The sequence below is a fragment of the Anopheles cruzii genome, chromosome 2, assembly GCF_943734635.1.
Source record: "Anopheles cruzii chromosome 2, idAnoCruzAS_RS32_06, whole genome shotgun sequence".
NCBI lineage: Eukaryota > Metazoa > Arthropoda > Insecta > Diptera > Culicidae > Anopheles > Anopheles cruzii.
In genome coordinates, this window is record NC_069144.1 from 56,458,049 (window position 1) to 56,482,162 (window position 24,114).

The window sequence follows — 24,114 nt, forward strand, 5'->3', positions numbered from 1 at the left end:
TCATTCAATTTTCAGATGGCCCGGCACGCGGCTGCTGCATCCTGGGCACGGGGAATGGGATGAAATTCATTGATGCGGCTCGCCGACACACCCACCGGGAGCCGGGTGCTGACCGCCACCGCTGCCACCGCTGTTGTTGGTGGTCGCTTCGACGAACCGGAAAAAAAAGTTCGCCTCGTAGTAAAAGGAATTCGCGCGTGAATTGCGCGCACTTTTCGCTCCCATTGCGAAGTTGCATAATAATTGACCAGCCCACACCCCACATTCGGGGCGGGCGTGCGATGGCCACCGGTGCACCGGGTGTGTGTGTGTGTTTACGAGTTCACACTTTGGGGTGGCCGTTTTTTTCTTTCTCGGCTTCGACTTTTGTTTGCTCGCCTCGCTCGGCTCGTCGTGTTTGCATGACCGAGGCCTCATCGAGCCGCGAGTCGATTGATACAATTATCGGATAATCATTTACAGCAGTGGCCACGTGCAACAAGTGCATCACGCCACGGCCTTTTTGGTGGCATTTTTGGGTCAATTAAGGTCCGAGTTTGGCTGCGGCTGCCGTGAGTTCGTAACGATCGACACTTTTCACGGGGAGTCTGCAATGATGAAATATTGTCCATTGTAAATAATGTTGCGGGTAACCATTGTGCCTGAAGGGAGCCTTGAAAAATTCTACTCCCGATGAAGTTTTCATCGGATAGACAATAATTTGCTTAATCGACTCTAAACCGAGCCAAATGATAGACTAATCGGATTGAATGAACAATTTATCTCCATTCAATTTCTAGTAAAACAGCATTTTAATCAACATTGCTACATCCAAACGGTTCCCGCGTGGGTTCCACGTAGAGCGACCTTCTCGAGGGTTTCCCATTGCCCGCCTCGTGGAGAGACAATTCTTAAAACTATGATAAGCAACACGCGAGCACACGCATCCGAGCCAATAGATAATCTTTATTACTATCGCCGAGCGCGCGCGTGAATCATGCGTGCGTCGCTTCCCGAAAACGCGTCCCCTTTGAAGTCCGAGGCCGAGGAGGTCCAATAAAACAAATACCCAACAACAGTGCGAGTACCGAGTGCGAGCAATAATCTTATGCAATCGTCACCAGCGTGGTCGGCTGAGGCAGAAACATTGCACACGATCGCGCGGAGGGCCAGCTCCACTCCTTCGCCCAAGGCCTTCCGCGCAGGAAGGCCATGCTCATAACAGCACAGCATAACGTAGACCCAGGGGCCCAGGGGAGGACACGTATGTTGTTCAAGACGAAAACATTACCGCACAACAAGGCAAAAGATGGAGTAGACTTCAAACTGCCATAAACACTTTCATAAGCTGAAACACACACACACATACGTTGGGGGACCACCACCGTAAAGAGGCACACATACAAACGGCCGGGGCTGACATCAACCTGGGTTCGGGTGGTATTTTTTCCTTCCTGCCCCTTCATCATTCCGTCGTCCGTCGTTTTGAAAATAAAACGGTTTCTTTTATCTTTCTGCCGCCATTACTCATTAAAAGCATGAATAAAAATTCATCATCGCGAGCGGGCGAAGGCTTAGTTAACCACCCGGCTGCCGCCCCGTCCGCCCTGGCCGCCGCCACCGAGAGGGAACCGCGGCATGAAACTCTTATAATGAAAGAAGAGGACGAAGCTCAGCAAACCAAAGAAGAAAAAAATTGGGAACGAAAAACAATCGAACACACTGGCCTGGCCACCGGCGGCGGCCTCGGAGGTTGCCGTTGAGGTGTAAGTAATTTGTTGTGTGTATTTGCCAACATACACGCCGAGGGGTTGCTTCTTACCGAAGTGCCACAAAAACACGTGCCGTTTACACAACAAAGTTGCATTGTGACGTGTCCCGAACCGAGAGTCGCATGCTGTCTGCTTTACTATTGGCATCGCAATACTTTCGATCGGCGGTGTAAGTGGCCACTGGAGCCGTGTGTGGGGCAGCATCTCGGCGACACTGCGTGGAGAAAAGTCTTGGCCTTTACGGAGACGGCAGACAGCCCCGCATTGTGTGCCGTGTCGTTAATTCCCCTGTCTTACTCCCTCGCGGCCGATGTGTGTGAGGTGTTCAGTATGTTGTTTACCATTTAATTTTTCCGCTCGGAACACCGAAAAAAATCCCGTGGCCTGGCGGGATACGACCCACCAAAACTGAGAGAAAAAAATGGGGGGCCTTAAAACCTTTTCGCCATCGCTTTTCGTGGAACCGTGCGGCAAATAGTTAAAAGTCACAACCCCGGGGTGGTTCCGGCGGAACAAACCCCCCCACCGGGGGTCGGGTAGCACTAGCGAGTACACACACCCACGTGCTGGTGGTGCGCGTTTCCGTCGTCGCTATCTCTTTTGCGTTGCCGTCGTCGTCGTCGGCGTTCGGCAAATTACATATAATAAACAATATAGTAATTATCGTAAAATGAGCACTCATCTAAGGGTGGGCGAGCGTGGGGCAAGCTAAATGAAATACGCGGCACGGCACGGAGCAAAAACAACGAGAGCTACACACCCGACCCGACCAAAAGCGCAGGGAGGGCGGCCACGGTGAAGGACGGCCAACGGTTTTATGATGCCAACGGTAATGCGAGTAGCTATCTTTTAGCTGTTCTAAGCCACGATCGACTCGACGCTGCAATCGACACCGCAATTTGTGTAGAGCGAAAGAATACGAATCTACTGCTTATCTACTTTCGATGTAGAAAATCTACAAAAAAACGAACAACAGGAAGGTCGGAGTCGGAGCGGCACCGATTAATCGGTTTCGAAGCGAAATACTTAAGATCGAACCCTGACTGATAATAATAAAAAATAGAGCATTCGGTTGGTCATCGGATCATCAAGATCAAGTCAAGATCGAGATCGTATTTGAAACTACCCTAAATGAATTAAACAATTCGCTTGATCGTGTCGATTCGGTACGTTGGTGCAGGAGTCGAAGTTCGGACAGAGAATCCTGCCAACAAAGGTCCTGTTCGTATGGAAATGATTGCGATCGGAGCGATGTTACAAGATCTCGTGCTTTATCCGAGTTCTGATGATCAATTGTAGTTCTCAAAGCGAGCATACATGCTGCTGTGCAGCTTTAGAAGTGCTAAGTTTTAAATAAATAGATAAATCAATCAACCAATCAACCAATCAATCAATTGGCTGAATAACTAAATACATAATTGTAGTAATAAATTAAACGTTTTCCCTGAGGCCCCGATGCCAACGCCACTTTTGTTACGCAACACACACATCCGGTGGTGTCCGTGCAGCCGTGGGGCGATCTCGATCATTGAGTCGCGTAAAACGAAATACATCACGCCAACACGCCAACGGAACGGAAAAGGCTAGAATCAGCACCACTAACAATCATCGTCCGGTGGCCCTACACCAGGGCAACAAAGTGGAGATGCTTATCGATCGAGAGCCGATCACGTGTCGCGAATCAATTACAAATCGTTATTATTAACAGCTTGCGCCTATTTGCCATGTTGCCCCTCGCCGTGGCCCTGGTCTGTTCACTCACGTAGCCTCGCCCGGCAACATGCTCAGCGGTTGCAGGTTTCACCACGTGTGTATTGTTCGTTTTTGTTTGATTGGCCGATCTAGGGCGCCCGATCGCTGATCACCCAACTTATTACCACTCCTAAATGTGCGGTGCGTAATTTCTAAACGAACCAAAACATTAAACGGTTCTACTTTCTCGGTCGACAGAATTTTAAAAGCTTTTTACCCGTTTATATCATGTCCTGTGGTAAGTCCCTTGTGTCTGTACGACTTTGGTTCACTGGCGTGCAATTAAGTGGCGTATCTGTAAACGCTGCGCCGTAATCTCTAACAGATAGAACTACATAAATCCGACCAGCATGGTTCATTACGATCGCACACACACTCGGCATCATCACCAGCCGGTTCGGGGGGTCACCAGTCCGATTCGACGAAATCATTCGGCGTTTGGGTTTCTTTTCTTGATTCGCTGGGTTTTTAAGATGCCGAAAGATTTCTCCGCATAAAATTGTGCACGCGCGCCCGCCGAGCGAGCGAGGTTAACGACTGCCTTAATAAATGAAAGAGCAAGTGAAATGAGATCGCCAGAGATCGCCGGTCGGTGGAGAGGATCGCCGGTTTGTGGCGGGTAGTGGTGCGCAAATGGGCGGGTGGACGGGTGGAACCGTAATGGACGAATTTATATTTCGGGCAGCTGTTTACCCAACCTGCGCCTCCCCAGCCCCTCGCGCGGTGATCATAATCTTCTCGCGCGGCGATCACTTCAACGGCGCTGCCCGCAACGCCGCAACCCCGTAATGGACGAAAGGCATAAAGCCAAATATTTATTTTTATTATTATTATTAAGATTGCTACAATAAATAAAGGCAAAATATAGTTTCGTTGCTTCGCGCTCACACACACACGCCTCGATCGTGCTCCATCTCGCGCGGCCACCACTTTAGCGGGCGAGCGCGCGGGGAGCCACTTCAGCGAACCTTCATAACTTCATCCCATTCTTGGCGCGGTCCCATTTTAATCGGCTCTCCGGTTAAATTTGGAGATCTTCGCTGCCCACAGCGCCGGGAACTCCGCTCCCCGAGGCAGAACCTCACCGAGCCGCGCGAGTATTTAAATGAATGCAATAATAAAAATAAAATAAATAAAAACGACTCGCGCAACGCGCGTCTGGACGAGGCGTTCCCGCCGGGGCCGGGCAGGACCGCAGTAGTCAGCTGTCTACTGTGCATGAGCAGCCAATGCGCCAAGTGGCTGGCCGCAGAAACCGTGGAGAGGCCCCGTGGCACGCAAACAAACCGTCTTGGGGCCCTCTTTGTGGGTCGTGGGTTTCAATTCTTCGATTCAGCTCTTCCCCATCAAACATAAGCTCCCGACCGACCGACCGGGTGGATTGCGATCGCTAAAAATGGTGCGCTCGCGTCATGTGTTGCCGTCGTCAGATCATCAAAGGGTACCCGTATAGCGGCGATCACGGGATCGGAGCGATTCTTTTCATCTCCTCCATCGCGGCCAGAGAAGAAAACTTCTTACTGTACTGTATTGCTTTCCCCTCGGAAGGTGATTCCACTTTTCGGCCAGTGGGCCACGGGGAAAAGATCTCGTTCAAGCGTGCGATTTATTTTCACCCGATAAAAGGTCGCCCGCGAGAAGGCAAAGGATTGCTTATTTGCTTTAGGATACGCGAGGTTCAACGTGTTGAGTTTCTTTACATCTTCGAACGCTTGATTGAAGCTAAATAAAGGAACGAAACAATAGTGAATCCAGCCAGCCAGAGTTTGTTGCGCGCATTTCACGCAACACCTGGCGGCGCAACATTCCCGGTTGATGAGTCCACACTTTCGGCCGCTGGTTGAGGAGCGCTTCAAGGGTCTGGGTCGAAGTAAAAATAGTTGCCACTTGTTTTTTTCACAACCTAACGCCTATCTCTGTCCCGTGTAGGACTTCCCGATAGACTTGCGATGAATGTTTGATGGGTTTCCAATAAAATCAAACCAAGAATCCCATCATACGGCCGGCTGTCGTTGAGCCGGACTCACCGAACGGAGCTGCAAAATTCAGTACCATTAATTGTGGCAAATGTTGCGATCGCGTGCCAGCACCAACTGAGGTGACTTTTCCGCCACCGGCACACCCTTGGGCCGTCGGAAAAATCAATTAAAAGCCCAATATCCTTATGCACTAATTACAGTTACCCACAGGACGCCAGGCCGTGTTTGCGCCGGCGAATGTGGTACAACCCTGTGTGAAGCCGGTAGCCGGTAAACTTAATCGTGCCCCGGGCCAGCTGGTTAGGCCAGCAGCAAACCCATAAGCCAGCTCCGCGATGATTGAAAATAGGGCCCGCGAATCGGTGGCCGATTTGTCTGGCCCGAAGTTAATTGCTTGACAAATGAATCAATCCGCGCATTCGATTGTCGGTGATTATTTTTATGCTTTCAAGTTGCTGGCGCTGGTGCGGGCGCAGGCGAATGACAAGACATTGACTCGCCGTGCCATTCACCCCCGGACCGGAATTGAAATAAAAATGAAAAATGGTCCCCCAGGACCGGGATCGAGAAACAAATATCGAGACTAGCTCGGTTCGCTCGCCGGCCACCGTCGGTTGCGCCGTAGTTCATTTTAATTTTCATTAATATTTAATTAAAAGTAAATGTAAAAATGGAGCACCAGCTGCGGGGTGGCAAGCTTAGAGGCGAGAGTGAGGCCACGCAGGTCAAAGGGGACGAAGCGCGAAGCGAAGTGTATGAAATATTAAGTACATACAAATATTACATAGCGTGGCTGGGTGGTGCAAAGCGAAAGCAAAAACAAACGAAGAAATAGAACGCGAACTAGAAACAACGCACGCAACGAAAGCGCAATAGACAAGCGGGCGCAAAAGGTTGTTGTCTGTGGCACACAGACAACAATGGGAAAGCAAAAACCCGGTAAAAAGCGAACGGAGTGCTGTAAATAGAGCAAGGTTGAAGCCACGAGTGAGACACCAAATGCCCCAAAACCCCCGGCCGGATGAAAGGGATAAAAAGGCGAGAATACATAGAAAAAACGAAGTAAACGGCACATAGAACACAACAACGCTGTAAGTGTGTGGGTGTGTGTGCGTGTGCCGGGGTGAAAAATGGGGAAAAACTTCAACCTTTCGACAGCCACGTTTGTGCACCGGAATGGACGGCCACGGCCATCGGTGAAAAGAAAAGCGGGAAAAAAGCCGGGAAAAATCTTTATGAGTTGCCGGGCGCGCGAAGTTGCTTGATGAAGAACCCGCGGCCCGTGTCCCGCACCGCGCGCGGGTTGATGGATCGACTCTTGATGATGACCGGCCGACCACCCGACCGCCCGCCCCGAAGAAAAGTGCACCGGGGCTTAATATTAATAATTGATTAATTAAAAACCCGGGTGAAAAAAACTGAAATGGATTCCGGTGGGGCCACGGTTGTCACAACCGGCGCGGCACAGAATGCCATCGTGGGGTTTGCGGGAAGGTTCTCTCTCTCGTCGTGGGCAAGGGTTGCGTTAACTTCGGAGCAACGAGGACGATTCGGGGGTTAAAAGTTGAAGGGGCCCGAAAAAAATTGTCATGACTTCATGATCAAGTTTTGGCACACGAAAACGACGTGAAACTTTGATGTTACACTGTTGAATATTGTATAGCGTTGAAATAATGTTTTCCTTCTCATGCTCGGCATGCGAGTAACGTCAGTGTTGGTGAGCAAATCATGCGTCGTCATCGTTTTTGTAGAATTATCACTTCGACAGTCGTTCGCATCGGATCTGTGCCTTACCACCAACAATTCTACTCTATTCAAAACTCTACTTTATGCAATCTTGGAGATTGCTATACAAATGGGCCAGCTGCTATTGGTAGCGTTGCATAGCAACCGTTTAGCCAGGAGCGAGTATCTCATAGTAGAGCATACCCTTCTGATCCCACCAAACACAGTGCATTAATGTTGATGGTTTCCTGGGATTTACGTAAGATCTTTTACGCTTAGACGAGATATGACTTCCTTTTGTGCATGGCGAGCATTTGACGTGTGATTTTCCGCTTTCTTGCTGTTTTTCATGTCCAGTTCATGTGGAATCCATTTTTTGATCATCAGGATCTTCTTGAGCCACCTTCAACTGATCCGCGATTCATCTTATTATAATTAGTTTTGCTGTCCGGTAAGTTGTCCGTTGACCACGCAGCCCAGTCGTTTGACTTTGCTTACGAAAATAAGTAGACAAATAAGTATCATATTTTCTTTTTTAAGATATGTGCCGGTTTTGCTATTTTAAACGAAAAGCTACTGAAGACAAGAGGTCTGGAAACGATAATAAGTCTTCACTCATGTCGGCGTTTGAAAGCGTGACCCAATTACTTACTACTCAAAAGACACACGGACTCAAAACTCTTGAGAGAGATCAATTTGAAGCAAAACTATTAGTACCTTAACGCAAATAACCGTAAAAATTTCTCACCTACGAGAAGTGTTTAAGAAGAAGTGTAATAGTGTAATAGAAACAATGTTGCTGATGCTACCCGGCCAAACAAACGAACCCGAATGGTAAGTGGTTGTTCAGCCATTTTAAAACTCTCCCTCTCTCTCTGCCTGTGTCTCTCTCTCGGTCTCCATTTAACAGCCAGTACGCGGTACTTTCTAATGGATTAAAAATAAAGTCGCGTACATTTTTTGCGCACACACACATAAGGCTCCCTCGACTTCGGCGAAGCGATGGCGAAACAAGTGTAACATCGCGGCGCGCGGCACATTACAAAAGTGGTCGATTGAGACATTCCGGCAGAACGCGCGGGGGGTGCAGCATAAGAGCGGTGGGTGGTGGGTGGTTGAAAAATGTGCCATTTTTCATGCACCGCTGCCCCCATTTTCTATCACACGTCTCCGCTTCTCCCGTGGCGTGGCGAGATTGCATTCGATTCCATATTGCGCGACGGTGTACTGTGTATATTCCGCATATCATTGCGCCCATCGCTCTCTCTCTCTCTCGCTCTCTCTCTCACTTGCGGAGTTGCGGAACAGCAAATGCGAAATGTCTTGCGGCCTCGGGTTCGTTCGGGGGGCCGTCGCCGCTAATGGAAGAATGGACGCGAAGTGAGAAAAAGTTCACCACCAAACAGGGGACAGAGAGGGTGGCTGGCAGGTGCCACCCTGGCCACCCACCAGGCCACCCATCTTTTGGAGTGTGGATGCCAAACGCTCCGAGATGGATTGGGGACAATTGGGGAGGCCCCGACGGCCCCGTGGGTGGCGGTATGTCTTGTTACACCTTGAACAATACAAGAAATAACATAAACTCGAACCGCCAAGCAGACCGAGGGTCGGGCTGGGTCTGGCCGGAGAGCAGCCAGTACACATACAAGCAGCAACGGGGAACGGGGTGAGGCGGGTGAAACGTGCCGATATGGGACCGATGCAAGAACACAAGAGACCCCGCCGCCGGCTCCGCGTGTGTCCCGCGAAGTGGCACGAAGGGAACGGAACGGAACACACGGCGGCCGCATGACGGGAGATGAAAGTGCCTCCTGATGCTCGGCGAGCGGGGCATGAATGTAAATAATTACTCTCGCCGCGTGTTACATCAAAGTGAAGTCGCCAGAGAGTGCGACGCGTGGAGCAGCAAGTCGCGCCAAAGGCATTACAAAAGAAAATTATAAAATAGAAAAGAGACAGATGCAATGAATAGAGGGAAGCGCTGAAAGAAGAGGGAGAGAGAGAGAGATCACACAAATGAAGTGGTGAACGAGAGTTGTTGAAGACATAGGAAAGGGAACGGAGACACGATAAGAAATATGATACGGAAAGTGAGAAGGAGAGAGAAAAACCGAACCGAAACAAACAAGAGCATACACACACACACACACACACACACACACGGACAAAATAGTACAGTTAAGACAATAACCGCGGCAAGCAGCATAACACACGAAAATGACGAGATATGAAAATGTAAAGAGAGAAGTGGAACGAAAGGAACGTTACTTTGTGGCGGCGTCTCAGTTTCCCAATGGACCCAATGCAACATAAAACAACACACAAAAAAAAACGCCGAGCCACCGGCAAGGCGACGACGATGGTGGTCACGGAGCAAACCGAAAATAACTTGCAACTCCACTCCACGCCCGGCGTGGCCACCGTACACGCTTCGGAAGGGATTCTTGAACCGCTTTGCTTTGCTTCACGAAAAATATTACAAACCCACCGACCCACCGGAAAATGACACGGAACCCACCGCAGAAACAGAGACAGAGAGAGAGAGGGAGAGAGAAAGTGTGAGATAAACACGTGCGCGCTGACCGCCGTCGTTGGCGCGGCTCCGAGAAAATAATAAGAAAATACGCGGAAAAGTCGGGACCCTCGGGGGAGGGCCCGGCTCGGGTGCCGCTACTGCCGGTGGAGTTCCGGAGCACTGAAAAGGATGAGCAAAAGTGTGAATTGCCGGTGGCGGCCGGCGGCTGGACGGTCGGTTGTGTAATCTCTCCTCGGGCCCGCCGAGACGATGGGGGCCCGGCGCTGACGGGTCGGGTCGCCGGCGGGTCGCTTCGACAAAGGTTCAAAGCGAACCACACGCGAGGAGGGAGGACGGCTCTGTGAAAGATTTGTAGCCGTCGGGTCGGGCCGAGCCAAGAGAAAAAGGGTTTCCGATCCGAATCCGATTCGCCGATGAATCGGCCCGATGTTTACAGGGAATTGTTCTGAACGAGACCGAGGGAAAAGCGCGGCCGAGGCGGGTGGCAGTGAAGGGCAGGCTAGTGGCGGAAGAGTGGCATATGTTTCGACCGCCGGAGCGACGGGTCAGAGTTTTCGCAGAGTTTCTCGACACGCAGACGAAGGTGTCGACCATTTGTACTAAAAGTGTTCTAAAACTGTTCTAAACGAATGTTGATCGATTTGTGCATGACATTCAGTCAGTTAATCCGCTTCTGAGCATGCTTTAACTACTACCGGAGCCAACTCAATCTCCGCCGTGTAACGGAAGTCCAACCCCCGTTGGATGCCCGGACACTCTCTCGTCTGTGTGCAACCTAAAGCGGATCATGAAGCGCGACAGCAGTGCAGCGAACTGCGGGAAGTCCTCCCGGCATCTTGACACTCCACCCGACCGGAAGCGGGCGTATCACTTCACAAAATTTAATTTATATCATTTTCCGGCTCATTTGCATGCCAAATTGGATGTTTATTTCATTCGTCGCCCGGCAGTTCTGGTTCCCGCCACGGCCAGGCGCCGTTGATTGCGAATGCGGAGTGCACTTCCGGCCGACGAGCCGGAAGTGCGCGGTGCGGTAAAGATCCCTCCGCCCCACATTTGAATGATCAAACCACTGGAGTACCGTGAAAATGGGCGATCGCTGCAATGATCGTGAGTCAAGTGGGCACCGCACGTAGCCTGGTTAGCATGGAGTGCTTATTTGTTGGCCTTCTTGTGGTTTGGCCACCACCTGATAAGCGCGCCTAGCCTGAGCTGGAGCACGGCCGTAAGTGGATTGGCCACCACCACCTAACCCCCCCCCCCCAAAACGCGGGGCGGCCACCAGTAATTATTGTTATTTTAATGAACTCGCAAACATTTTTCGTGCCCCCCCGCGACTCCGGTCGACGACTTCATGTATTGTATGGCCCAGGGTGGGTTGGCGCGGGCGGCATACGCCCATTTGCAGGCCTCGTTACGCGGAAAATTCCATTTTAATTCAATTCGCGAACGTGTGCCCCGAGAGTGGCAAATACATAAAAATCATTACGCAAAGATTGCCCACATGGTCCGCGAAATGAATACAATCGAGGCAGAATCGATAAATGAAACCAAAGGCGAGAGGAGGGTGGGAGGGTGGCCCGCACGAGCAAGCATAAACACCCACCCGCGCCATCGACACCCGTCAGTCATCGACAATAATCATTATCAACCTTGGGTACATTGTTTGAAGAAGTGGGGCGAAATGGAAGTCAAAAATGTGGCGAAGAAAAGAAAATTCCATCCCCGTGGGCGTCCGATTTTGCTTCTTTTTTTGTTATTGAATATTATTAAACCAGTTTTCCCGGGCACCGACCGATTTTCCTTCGATCCCGGTTCCGGCCGGGCGGTCGCGACCTTTTCCCGAGCTGCCGCGCTCTCTCGCCTGTACCTGTTTGGCTCATTTTTAAAACGCGTAATTTTCATGCCGGGTCAGGAGAAAATTTCCTCCACACGCACATACACACAAACAAAGACAGATAGGCACGGAGTCGAGGGCCGAGACAAAGCATGAAGCCCCGGAGAACGAAGGAAACATATTAGAGAAAATGCTAAATAATTCCTCGTCGAAAAAGAAAGAAAGAAAAGAAACAGCAGAACCCGCCGGTGGCATGATTGGGACAGGAAGTGGCCAAGGACGGGGCGGCTAAACAGGGAAAACGGTCATCCGAAATGGTGATTTTCCAAGGGCCCAGCAACCGCTCTGACGCGCGCGCGCGCGCCACAGAAATGTGAGAGAAAAAATCTAATTAATCAAATATTTATTACAAAGTCCCGGCCGCCGGTGAGGGGCTTTCCCTGCCCTACACCGCCGTTCTCGGGCCCCGGTTTTTATTTCTTATGCAAGTGGCCCCCCAGCTGGCCAGAGCATCATCTGCCGGGGGCCGCGTGTCTTCGCGTTTTTATATACTCAACAATATTTTAATTGTTCACCGTGGAAAGTGAAAATTGGCCGGAAAACGGCCAAGGAGAAGGCCGTAAATGGCCAATGGTAGACGCAACCGGCAGTACCGTTCTTCTCGCGTAAATGAGTCGTCGCGTGGTGAAAAATCGAAAATCATCTGCACCGAACGAGAGGCTGGTTAATGAGTTTTGAGTTTTGGCCAGTTTGGTGTGGTGCCTTTCGCACTCGCTCTCCCTCTCGCTCTAGCTCATTTATTTATTTTTCCATTCTTATTGCACACGCCAAGCTCGTGGAGGAGGCCCAGCAGAAGGAGAGGTCGCCGAGGCCGACAATTGTACCGCTGTTGAAATGCAAAATGAAGCAGAAAAGTTTTGTTATTTAACAAATGTTTCAATTTTCCACGCGCGCGCCGGATGCTGGCTGGGCGTTGGCGGGGCCCATGTCCATGAATAATGTCCGCCCGAAGAGTGCCTCGTGCGCCTCGATTTTAATTAATTTTGCCATTTGTTCTAAGGTTGTAAATAAATTCTAAACAAAAATCCGGTCCGGTGGCGACTGACGAAAAGTGCGTTCGTTACGTCAGACCACGAGTCAAAACTGAAAGGCCGGAAAAACCCGGTGGACTGGTAATTGGAAAACCACAACGGGGTGTGGATGCTGCGTCACATCACGACGCGTACGCCTGCCAAAGGATGCGTTCACCATGCATGATCCTGTAAGAAAAATTGACATTCCTTCCGTCCATCGCCGAGAGCGCGTTGAGGTGGAAAATGGATCGCCACACGAGGCTTCTGTTACCGCGCGTGTGGTACCAGCAATTTTATTCCTTATGTTCGATAATCCTTACTCTGGCCGCCGTTTTTTCACCGGGGTCGGGGCTAAAAAATATGCAAATACGCCAGCAATGGGTTTTCGCCAGTGTATCCCGTTAAAATCTAAGACGCGTTACTGCCTGTCCTGTGCGTGTAGCCGGATTTAGAGCGAGAGAGAGAGAGCGAGAAATCCCAAAAGGCCCCCAACAGAAGGCTGTCCCGGGGGTCCTGTCGTTACGTCACTCCAATTGTGCGAGAGAAAGGCTCAGGCTGGACACTGCGCTGTAAGTGAAATGTGTCCATTGTGCGCGTTTGCTGTGTGTGATGTGTGGCCATCGTTTTTTGCTGCCTCTTAAAAATATCCTTTTTTTCCGGGGCCCGGTATGCCTGGTGCGTCCTGCTCGAAACTTCGGGTTTAATTTAGAGAAGCCTCTCGATGGCCAGGACCAGCCCCGGGGCCGGCTAAAAGCTCAGCGTGTGTTGTGTTTTTTGCCAGTCTCTGACCATCACAGCCGATTCCCCGGTTTGGGTCGCAACCGTTGTGCGTAAGGAAGTACCAATTAAGATGCAGCGTACCAGAAGGATGCACCTAATAGTGCAGCTGCGCCGGGCGCACAAAAAACGCTGGCCCCACCAGGGCAGCGGTGGCTTCGAGATTAGATCGTGTGGAGTGGAAAATTGCAACCGAGTGCGTGTGACGGCTGGACAGCATCAAGATGTCGTTGGGTAACGCATGGCCGGCCGAAAAAAAAAGGAAAAACGGAAAAAAGGTCTGCTGCTGCAAGAGACACTTCCCGAACACGTTTTGATGTCGACGCGTAGATCGACAGGGTTACAATATTGTGACGGAACTGAAAAGTGACTTTCTGGAACACACTTCCGTCTACTTCTTGCTGGTCGATTGGAGAGCCATGTTTGGTAGATTTTCTAAGGCACACGAAGCAAAAGTATTGAAGCCCTCGGGGAGCACGGGTTCAAAATGGCTACCAAACTAATCACTAACCACTGGCAGAGATGCATTCGAGTTTGTTCGTCTGTTCGTCAACGTAAAACATAATTCCGTCGTGATTGTGTCTTTCGATTCTTTCGGCCGAAGCAGACACCGAGCTGTCCGAAGCTGAATCGAGCAAACAAAAAACAGACAGAACAACTGCTAGACAACGAGAAACAAGAGATCCTACCAAATGGGGCGAGTTGGCCCCCAAAGTAAGGGCAACAAAACAGTGATTGAAACATATCGGAGCACCGACCGGGCGTATCGTTGAGCCGTTCGGGGTGTGTAAGTTCGCGGCCGCGAATCCGCGAGACCAACGCGAATCCTGGAATGCTCCCGAGCGAGAGAACCATCATCCCGGATGGGTGGGAAGTTGCAAAAATATAGATTTTTTAATTAAATCCACAGCCGTCCCGGGTTTGCGCAGTGACCGGGCGACCGGTCCAAAGACAAAGATTCGCGACCCACGCGAACGCGAACGTTCGAACGAAAATTGAAAAGGACCTAAACCCCCCCAGATTCGCCGGTACGCAATGCAGGTGGGTTTTATAGCGGGAAGATGTGGAGCTGTGAAGTTGGGGCTACCTATCCGTGCTGCATTTCAGCACGCGCTAAGCGCTCAACCCGGAAGCTCGTTCTTTCTCCGCGGACCGCGCGGATTCGGTTGTTTGATGAAAAACGATGACCGTTGATTTGCAGGAGAGTGGCTCCCCGGTAGAGTCCTGTTAGGTCGGAGTCCTCAAACCCGATCGTTCGGCGTCCGGCGTTTTGGCAAACGCGATAAATATCGATTTCTGCGCCGGGTTCAGGCGGCTTCTGTCAGCCAATTTCGTCAGCCGTGTATTACACGAATGTCTCACTATATTGGAGCTTTGACTTGTCTGAAGCCTTTCTGGGGCCGTATGAGCTGCTTGGGGGTCAGGCGTTTCTAACATTTTCATTTAACAGCGATCGATATGAGTTGTGTTGCTCTGTGACGAGCCACTATACCAAGGGTCAGGGGTTCGTGTTTCCAGTTGACATAGATAAAGCAAACCGTGGCCGAGGCAATGCAAAGGCAATCATCTTCGCTCAGTGTCAAGGGTAATGGTTCGAGACCTCACAATATGTTTGATTGTCGCGCACTTACCAGCAATGGACGATGTCGATGCGCCGAGCCAAGCCTGAGAGTTTTCGAGTAACTTCGCCTGCAGGTGAAAAGAAATGAAACAAACAAAATGTTGATGAAAAGTTGCGAAAAGAAAACCCGTCACCTTTATATGATTTCAATTTTTATTAGTTCCATAATTTTGCTGCTTTTTAAATTACGACCACCGTCTGTTTTGCTTTTCTTTCTGGCCACCAGCAACACAGGAATGTTTGCGGCCGAAGTGGCCGTCGAAACAGCGACGGCACCGGAAAGCACCCCGAGTTCGGAATGAATTCCGGAATTATATGGTAGTCTCATTAAAATTGGCAACCTGCCCTCCCGGAGCCGGAGCGAACCGACCGGCCAGGCCCGCAAATGCGGGTTGACCGTCCGCGGGGTTCCGTTAATGCTATGGTAAATAAAAAAAAATAATCCCACATAAGTATCATAATAAACGCAATAAAATTCGGCCACGATTCTCGGTTCGGCGCTCGGTTGCGTCCGTCCCCGCGGTACCAGTGGCCTTCTTCCTTCTTCTTACAAGAAAACGGACCGCGCGGGATGGGCAAGATTTGGGCAAAGTTTTTGGCAATCGAAAACATTATTATTATCATCGTCTGTTCGGGCCACTCGTGGTTCGTGGCGAAATGCTTTCGGAAGCTTGTTTGAATATTTTTTGCCCGTGCGTTCTCTCTCGCTCGCTGTGTGTCAAATTCTGTATCCTTATTACATTGTTCTGCGACTTTGATGATTTATCGCCGGGCCGGGACCTCCTTCTGCGGGGTTGTGGCAGCCCGACGCAGCCTAATGCAGCGAGCTGTGGCGAGAAGCCCAGGATAAACCTGCTGCTGCTGCGCTTCTGCCACGGCCACGGTAGCGGAGAGCCAGCGTGCCGCGACCATACCATGCTACACACACAAAGACAACCCCCACGTAACTATCACTTACGGGCGCATAAATCGATACTTGCCGGTTATAATTTGCTGTCCTCGGCGCGCTCGGTCTCGGGCACGAAAGTAAAAGGACGAAAGTCGGTCTAATGCGGTGTGAATGGTCCCGTTTGGGCGATGTCTTGCTCCCGGGGCGACCTAATGATAGGTTCTGGGCATCGGGGGCCCTTTTTTATTTTATCACACTGACCCCCGCCCGGGACTTCCCTCCCCGTTCCCGGACCCCGTTTCATGACTGTCACTGGGGTTTGTTTAGTTGTGGTCTTGTCTGTCGAATCCACAGGCAAAACAAATTACGGGCAAACTGCTTCAATTCCGATCGGATCGCAAATCTACAGAATGCTCGTATGCATTCCTATGTGCGCACCTCTTGGAAGACGGAAGAATCGGCAGAGCATAATACGTGGCCGCAGGAAAGTAACGCCTCTTGTCTTGGTCTCGATTGTGGGTTCCGCTTGGGGGTTGCAGGGAATGCAAAACTGAACTGGGTCTCCGGTTGCAGTCGAAGGCGCATCGTCGGAAGGTGGAACCCGAATGTGGTTCCTGGCGATGGTCCATCCAGTGGAAGTGACTGAAATAATGTCGATACCCAAAACTCATTGATTGTACAAAAAGTTCCTGAATTGTGACTTAGTTTTTATGCATTTTAACATGGACATATCGTAGCAATGTTTTGTAATTTGTTTCCGCCGAATTAAGTAACAATATTCCCTCTCGGTAATTGTTGATCTTAACTGCAGCTTGGCATGAAACAGTAATAAAGTGTGGGTCTCAATTGCCATTACTTTACGTCCTGACCCTCGTTGGAACTTATACTACAGGCCCGGTGCAGAGTTGGAAAGTGAACAACAATAACAATCGCTCCCAAAGACCGTCAGCTTCTGAAAGGACCGTCTGACCGTAAAGTTAGCTAAACCAACAAGCCGAGACCTAGGTTGGATTGATTGATTCGCAGACAAACTTTATCTATTCATTACAATTGTTTGCCATTGTAAAAAGCAAAAAGAAAAACCAAAACAAGCACACAAAAGTCTAGACCGAGCACTTGCACCGAGCACAAGTGCAGTTGTTTAGACGTTGCAACACCGCCGACCGGTGGTCAAGCGCATAAATAGCAAAGCCGGAGAGAGAGAGTAAGAAACGTAACGGAAGAACTCAAAAATAGTGAAGTTCCGGGATTGGGGAAGTTTTTGTTTTGCACGACCACGCGAACCACGCGAATGGGGGCCGCCGAAATGCATTCGAAGTAGAGAGAATGGCACTGCTCGACTGGACATTCCGCGCTCGACGTCGGCGAAGTTGTTGGCTATTTTTTGTGGCCATTTCTTTGGCCGCAGGCAAAGTTTGGGCGCAGACGGCAGACGTCCGGTTGCACTTTGAACAGAAGTATTTTCCACAGCAAATTACATCCAGGAGAAACCCCGTGGATGCAGCTAGATGACCCGTGTATGGATGCAGTTTTGAAAACTGCAACAGGACACGCCAAATCAGAATGCAGTTTCGAGTTTTGCGAGCTGAGTTTTTGGTCGAAGTACTCTCTCTCTGGGGGAAAAACTCGCGACTGCATTGAAAAGCCAAAATAAAGACAGTCGGGCAGACTGCGGTAACCAAATGCATCTATGCACTTTTGGAAGGCACGCCATCGCTCAGAGACGGCAAAGTTTGAACGCAAGTTATGCCGTTCAACTTTCACTGGCGTTCGGTTAGCGCGACCCGAAAAGTTGGCCAACAGTTATGATCGATTTATGATCGACGGTGAACAGATTGTTTTAGACATTAATTTAAACATTCTAAAATGAGTACAATGATGCTGACAGCTGTGTCGGGTTAGATTTATCTTCGAAAGCATTCCATTGTTGTCGGCCACATTGGGGAAGCATTGGGGCAGATGGTTCGCCGAATGCGCACCTTCGACAGACAATTGGCCAGCCAGAGCGGTGGCACTTGACGGTGGCGGTGTGTAACGGCAGCTAGCAGCGCTCTCACTAGAGAGCTCACTGGGGCCAATTAAGAATGGATGTTAATTGACACATTTATTGAAATTAAAGACCATTCAAGGAGTTGCGGCAACACGGGCGGCGGACGGCTCAATTGCGTACCCGGTGCGGGCTCCGGAGCTCGATGATTATCCGGAGTGGACTCTGGACACACAAAACGATGCGCGATGCTCGGTCACCGTCGTCGTCGTCGTCGCGCCACTGTTTGCTTTCGCGGGCAGCCGTTTTATGGGCCAGCAGCATAATTCATATTTAAAGCCTTCTGAAGTGGAAAGGCGAACGCGAATGGGCCACTGAGGTACCATCATCAAGACGGAGAGGGGACGCTGATGTTCCGGCGGTGTGCCCGTTCCGATTCCGGTTCCGGTCAATGTGCCATGCTGGAGTCTCGGTGTTGTCCCCATTTCTCGGAAGGCACTCGGAAATGGCGAAGATGTTGTTTTGTTCGTTTTTTTTTTGTTGCAACTCGAATGATAATTGTAATTGAATTAATGATTACATCATTACGATCGCATGGCCGGCGATGACACAAATCTACGCCGACGCCGTGGGGATGCGTTCTGTAAACAGTTAATTGGGCCCGCTTATGGTGTGACGCTAAAGGCGAAAGTGAGCGTTAACATTACACAGCGCTTCTCCGTGTAATAATGTCCTGAAGGCGTCCGGTCTTTCGCCGCCACCGAAGGCTCCGTTTCCTTTGGGTTTCAAGGACGAAGCGGCGTGAGTAGATGAACTCTCGATACGTTTCTGGATCAATATTTAATGATAAGGAAGAAAACCGACCAAAAAAAACCGTCCATCGTTATGGGGCTCTCGGTATCGTCTTGGGTTTAGCTCCGGCGCCTGGCCCGGGCCGTATACATAATTAATCCGCATAGGATATTTTATTAAAACACATTTTCCTGACCCACCACAGTCTGACGGGCTGGCGGAAACAAAAAAAAGCCCAACCCAGCGTACCACGGGCCGTTTGCGCTTCGATCCTTCGAGTAAAGACGAAAATTAAAGTTTTAGAATCCCACCAATCCGAGGTCTTCCGGCTCCGGACCTTTGCCAGCGGGTCTGTTTTAATGCATCTTTAATGGGAATTATTGTAAATATTCGATGATGGAATATATTGCACCGTTCGCTTACGTCCGATTCGCTCCCTGACGGCTGACAGTTGTGAGTCTGATGATTTCTGAGGCCGAGACCCGGCCACAGACCACCGGTCCACGGCGAATTGATGAATGTGATTTAGTTTCACGTTTGGATGCCATGTATTTTTAGACACAGTAAGATGTCCGAGATGTCCACGGCAAAAGAAACAAAAAATAGAAAACGGACACACCGACTGTCGGAGTGTTCGCCGAATGTGCGGACATCGATGCAATTTTCAGTGGCGTGTTATTAATTATGAACGAAAACAATGCCCAACGCGCGGACGAAGCCGTGGGCTCCGGGTTTTGTGCCCGTCGCGTTTCGCGTTTACTGACGCGACAACGCGAGTGGCCGTTGTCGCGCGAGTGTTGTCTTCCGAATGGCACAACGGAACGACCTGCGTTGGCTGCTGCTACAATCGCGAAATATATTTTAGGGCCGGGGAAATGGTGTCCCTCGCCCAAGAGTGGGGTCAAAAAAGGACACCGGTGGAGTGAGCCGGCATCGTACCGCGCCGGCGGATCCGCGCTTCGAATGGCGCCGTTGGACGTAATTCTAGAATTCCTAAAACCGAGCCGAGAACTCGCCAACGGGCAACGCCGATAGGGGCCGCCGACAGGAGCGGCCCACACCGCGCGCTCCACGTGTGTGTTGCGCGCTGCATATTTCAGTGGGAAAAATGTTTTTAAATATGTTTTGATGAATGATTAATGAAAAGTCTTTTCAGCGACGGCTCCCGGTGTGGTGGCCGCCGGTGGGTGGCGTGTTCCGGGCGGGTCTGGTCTGATGTTCTCCGGCAGCCCCTTCGCTTGATTGGAAAATGCTTTCGGGCCCGGGCCCCTTCGGATTGGGCCTCTCGCAGCATTGACGCCGCCGCCGTCGCATCGGCAAAAGGTAGGCCACTCCGCAGTCTAATGTGCCAGGCACTCTTGCGCGCGTCCTGTGTGTCGGTGCTAGATATGAAAATGATTACAAGCCCTACCAGCGGCACCGACGGCGGTGGTCGCTCGCAGGATTCGCTCGATTTCGTACGAATGCGCGCAGACACACACACACACACACGCGGACGTGGTCGATTTTTGTTTCTATTTTGTCCTTCTGACGGATGCAAATCAAACCATTCTCGCTCGCCGCTCGCCGTCGTCGTTGCTGGAAAGGACGAAGCGCACAAATAAAGCAATATCTACACTCCGCCATCGCCGCCGCGCCTGGGCCACGATTTTACGTGTGTGTGTGGGGTTGGGAGGTGGGTCGGAAAAACACACTACACCCAGGAAGAATTAAACCAAAACGGGTACAAACAAAAAAAAATCTTACACCAGGCGGCCGGCCGAAATGGGGAAAAAACCCGGCAGAAAGAAAGCACGGTTACGGTTCGGGGCGTAGAGAAATAGTTACGTATGCATGTTGTGTCTCGACGTATCAATGATAAATGAAAGCCATTTCTTATTCACTACTTCCTCCGTGCATATTTTGGCCCGAACCGTTGCACGGCGCACTGGCCAGCCGGGGCGCGTCGCTTCTCATGCTGCGTTCGTTGTTTTTTTTTGCTTCTCTTTCCTGTACCGTTGGCCATCGTCCTTAGAGAGGGCCGCATTACAGAGCCCCAGCAGCGTCGGCTGATGAATAACGCGAGTAACCAGAGCTCCCCGAACCGGCGAACGTTGATAAATTCGTGTGGCAGTCAGAGCCTTCGCAGTCTTCAGTGGCAATGGTTTTCGGCGGAGGTGCAAAAAACGACCCACAGTTGGGTTAGAGAATTAGGAATTCGCAACTTGGCAATCATCGCAGCTAAGCGTAAAATATTACTAGGCTAGGCCCAAAAGCGTTCGCACAATATTTTTATGGCAATCGGGTATTGATGTTCTGGAGCTCGATAGGAAGCTCGCATTTTTGTCTATAACTTTTGGGGATCAATAAATCCTTTATTGTCAATACTCCAATAAAGGCATTTGAAACTAATTTAAAAGCTAGGGCTCGCCGTTTGATCGTTATATAAATTTGATTCGAAAACCAGAATTACCAGAGTCGACATCGACAGCAGCAAAAGCATGAAGCATGCTGAAGCTCGGAAGCATGGTGAACCTGAAGTGAGTGGTCCATTATGAGCTGCTAACGGTTCGGCCTACGAATTGGTGCCTGAGGCTCTACAACTCAGTAGAGTTGTCATCAGTACAAAAAAGATGCAATTTGCAGCGTGCTGCCGCATTGTTTCGGCCTTCGACCTAGAATCATAGCCCAAGGCTCTACAGGGCAACCAGCCCTGGCCGCCTGCCTGTTTCACCTCACAATGATCGATTCTTCGGAGCCACTCACTCGTTACTGATTGATGAGCCGCCGCCACCGGTGGACGTCGGTTTGTTTGCCACCGTTCTAGGACACAGCAACCGCTTGCAAGACAGCCAGCACCCAGCGGGCGGCCCGCAAAGTGTCATCCGCTGCTTTCAGCGGTACCAAAGAATGGGACCAACCGGACCGGCCGGGTAAAGCCAAAGGGGGACAAAACCTATGCAAATGCATTTATGTAAATTTATTGTAAAATAATCTCCCCATAAACACATCATTAAGCAGCGGAGGCAAATGAGGGAATGCCGCGCTCGCGATGCTGAGTGTGTCTTGCCGCGGCCCCCGGTAAAGTGTCTCAAGACGCCCCGCGCCATACATTCACATTCCGGGGGGGCCCTTGAGCACACTTGACAAATGGGGCCTCGATACCGGCCGAAAGGGGGGAGGGCCACCCAAGACGCCAGCCGGGGCGGGACGCGGAGCACGCGGATTAGGAGCACCGGTGGCCGGTATTACATTATCTAATATTTATAAGCTCATTGTTTGTCTTCAAAGTGAGCGGAGTTCCGCGCGGCCGCGGAACGGTTCGCGATGTGTGTGTGTGCCCGCGCTCTGTTGCTGGCGGCCAGGGGAACCAAGGTGGTGGTTGGATCCCATTTATTATACCATTGTTGAAACTTTTCGAATTAAATATGCACATAAACTGCACTGGCTGGCGGACAATGGATGCACCGCCCCACCGGCCCACTGTTTGCCGGTGCATCCTGGTGGTCGACACCTGACCGGCCGACCCGTAACCCACAACGGCCGCCACACACAAACATAGCAATACGCGATGGACGGCGATAATTTATTGTAATTATTAGCGAAATATAATTAGAAGGCCGAGGCTTCGTGAAGAAAGCGAGCAACGAAACGGACGCACATGTTTATTGCGCCACCGATCGGATATTTACCAACGATAACACACACACACACACGCGAGGACATCCACTTGATTGCAGTGAATTGAGAGACGCTTTCCTTCAACGAGCGCCCTTTATTGGTACGCAAATAATTAACACTGGCCGCCGAGTGCAGTTGCACCGGACCGCGCTCGAGTGTGATGCACTTTCCGGGCAGTGAAAATATCAATTTGTAGCTTCCAAAATTTGGTTAGCTGCCCTCTGGTTCGGTCGGAGAAAAATACGGCGCCAAACTAAATATGCCACTGGCCCATCAAAAAGGGCCACCGGCCCATCGACCATCACCGGCAACAACCTCGTTCGGAATCGAAAGGGCTGCACGGGCTGGCGATCGCTTTTTTGGCACAAAACTAGTAGAAAAAAATCCGCGAGTGGCGCTCTCGAAATTTAGTCGAAACTCTGAAAGTGCGGACACTTCCGGAGTGTCAATTTGGACCACTTTTGGACCCTGTTTGCGCGATGCACTACGCACAGAATCATAAATATTAAATTATGTTTACTAAAGGTTCACACACCTCTCTCGCGGTGCTGCGGCCCTCACTACAATGTTGCATGGCCAGGCGCTCCGGAAAGTGTTCGGTACAAACATAATTACGCAAATAAGGCGTAGACGGATGTACCGTAAGCCATGACAGCCGCCTCCGGCCGTCCGATGGCCTTCAGAGACACGTTTTTCGAGTTCGAGCACTCCGGAGAACCCATTACGGTGCGACCGGCCGAAGAATGCCGGAACAAGAGGCAAGTTTGTCCCCGTCCAGGCCAGTTATTGACGGATGACCAATGGCTATTTTAATTTCCGCCATTAGACGCATTCCAATTGGTGGCCAAAGAATGCGCCAATTAGTGCTAGAAGTTGCCGCTTCTTGAATGGCTTCATATCGGTGGCCAAGCTAAGCGGCCGGTTTGTCCTGGGATTGGGGAGTTGAAAGTGCAACATTTATGCTCCGTTATCCGTCCGGCCTGCTTGAGACAGTGGCCGGTGTGTGCGCGACCGGTGACGAACCATTTGACGAGCAATTGATGGGCTGGAGGTGCCGGAGACCTGTATCTGACTGCGACATTCCTCCTGCGACGGAGTTTGGTTCACGGCCACATTCCAGAGGTTGCAGGGGTTTGAATGTTGCGCCGGCACAACAATGTTAAGCAACAGCTGATCCACGCAAAGTGTGCTGCTATTCGCATTGCGGTCACACTTAATGGTCATAACTCTGAGGTACTTCGGTCCGGTTTTTGGGATGAGGTCATTTCAACACAATGTTGGGCAGAAGGACCGTTTCCAAATAGTTAGTTTTTGAGGGGCCGCATCGACTTCTTATCACAACTAATTGTACATCGACTTGATAAGCTTTCATCTATAGGACTGATTGGAGTATAATTTGTTCGGTTGGAGCTCCAACTCTATGCGCGATAAGGACGTTTCAGCACTACGCGTGCCACAACAAACACTATGATTTAGCTACCGTAGGGCAACCCGCCCGGCTCGATACGCCATGCTGTCTAGCCGTCGTCTAGTCCGTCCGCCGGTCGCGCGCACGAGCAGCCGGCGGGCACCACACGCCGACCGACCAACCGGCGAGAAACCAGCCGCGATTTCTTGCGGCGCGTCTTTTGCATGCCTCCTGCCCGCGGGGAGTCCCCAGGAGTCCGAGAACTGTGAAGAAGAAAATTCCAGCCGGCAACAGGTTTGCCCGGCGCCGGCGCTTCGGCGAATCGAC

The 24,114-nt window shown here is 50.8% G+C and overlaps 1 protein-coding gene across 1 annotated transcript in view; it reads right to left on the minus strand.

Moving 5' to 3' along the window:
• LOC128267050 (protein bric-a-brac 1-like) overlaps nt 1–24,114 on the minus strand; it is a 107,946-nt gene that overhangs the window by 8,374 nt on the left and 75,458 nt on the right. Inside the window, exons 2-3 of the mRNA XM_053003842.1 lie at nt 15,062–15,119; nt 6,162–6,164 (exon numbers count right to left, since the gene is read on the minus strand). Coding sequence (XP_052859802.1) covers nt 6,162–6,164; nt 15,062–15,119 — 61 coding nt within the window. The remainder of the gene's footprint in view (nt 1–6,161; nt 6,165–15,061; nt 15,120–24,114) is intronic.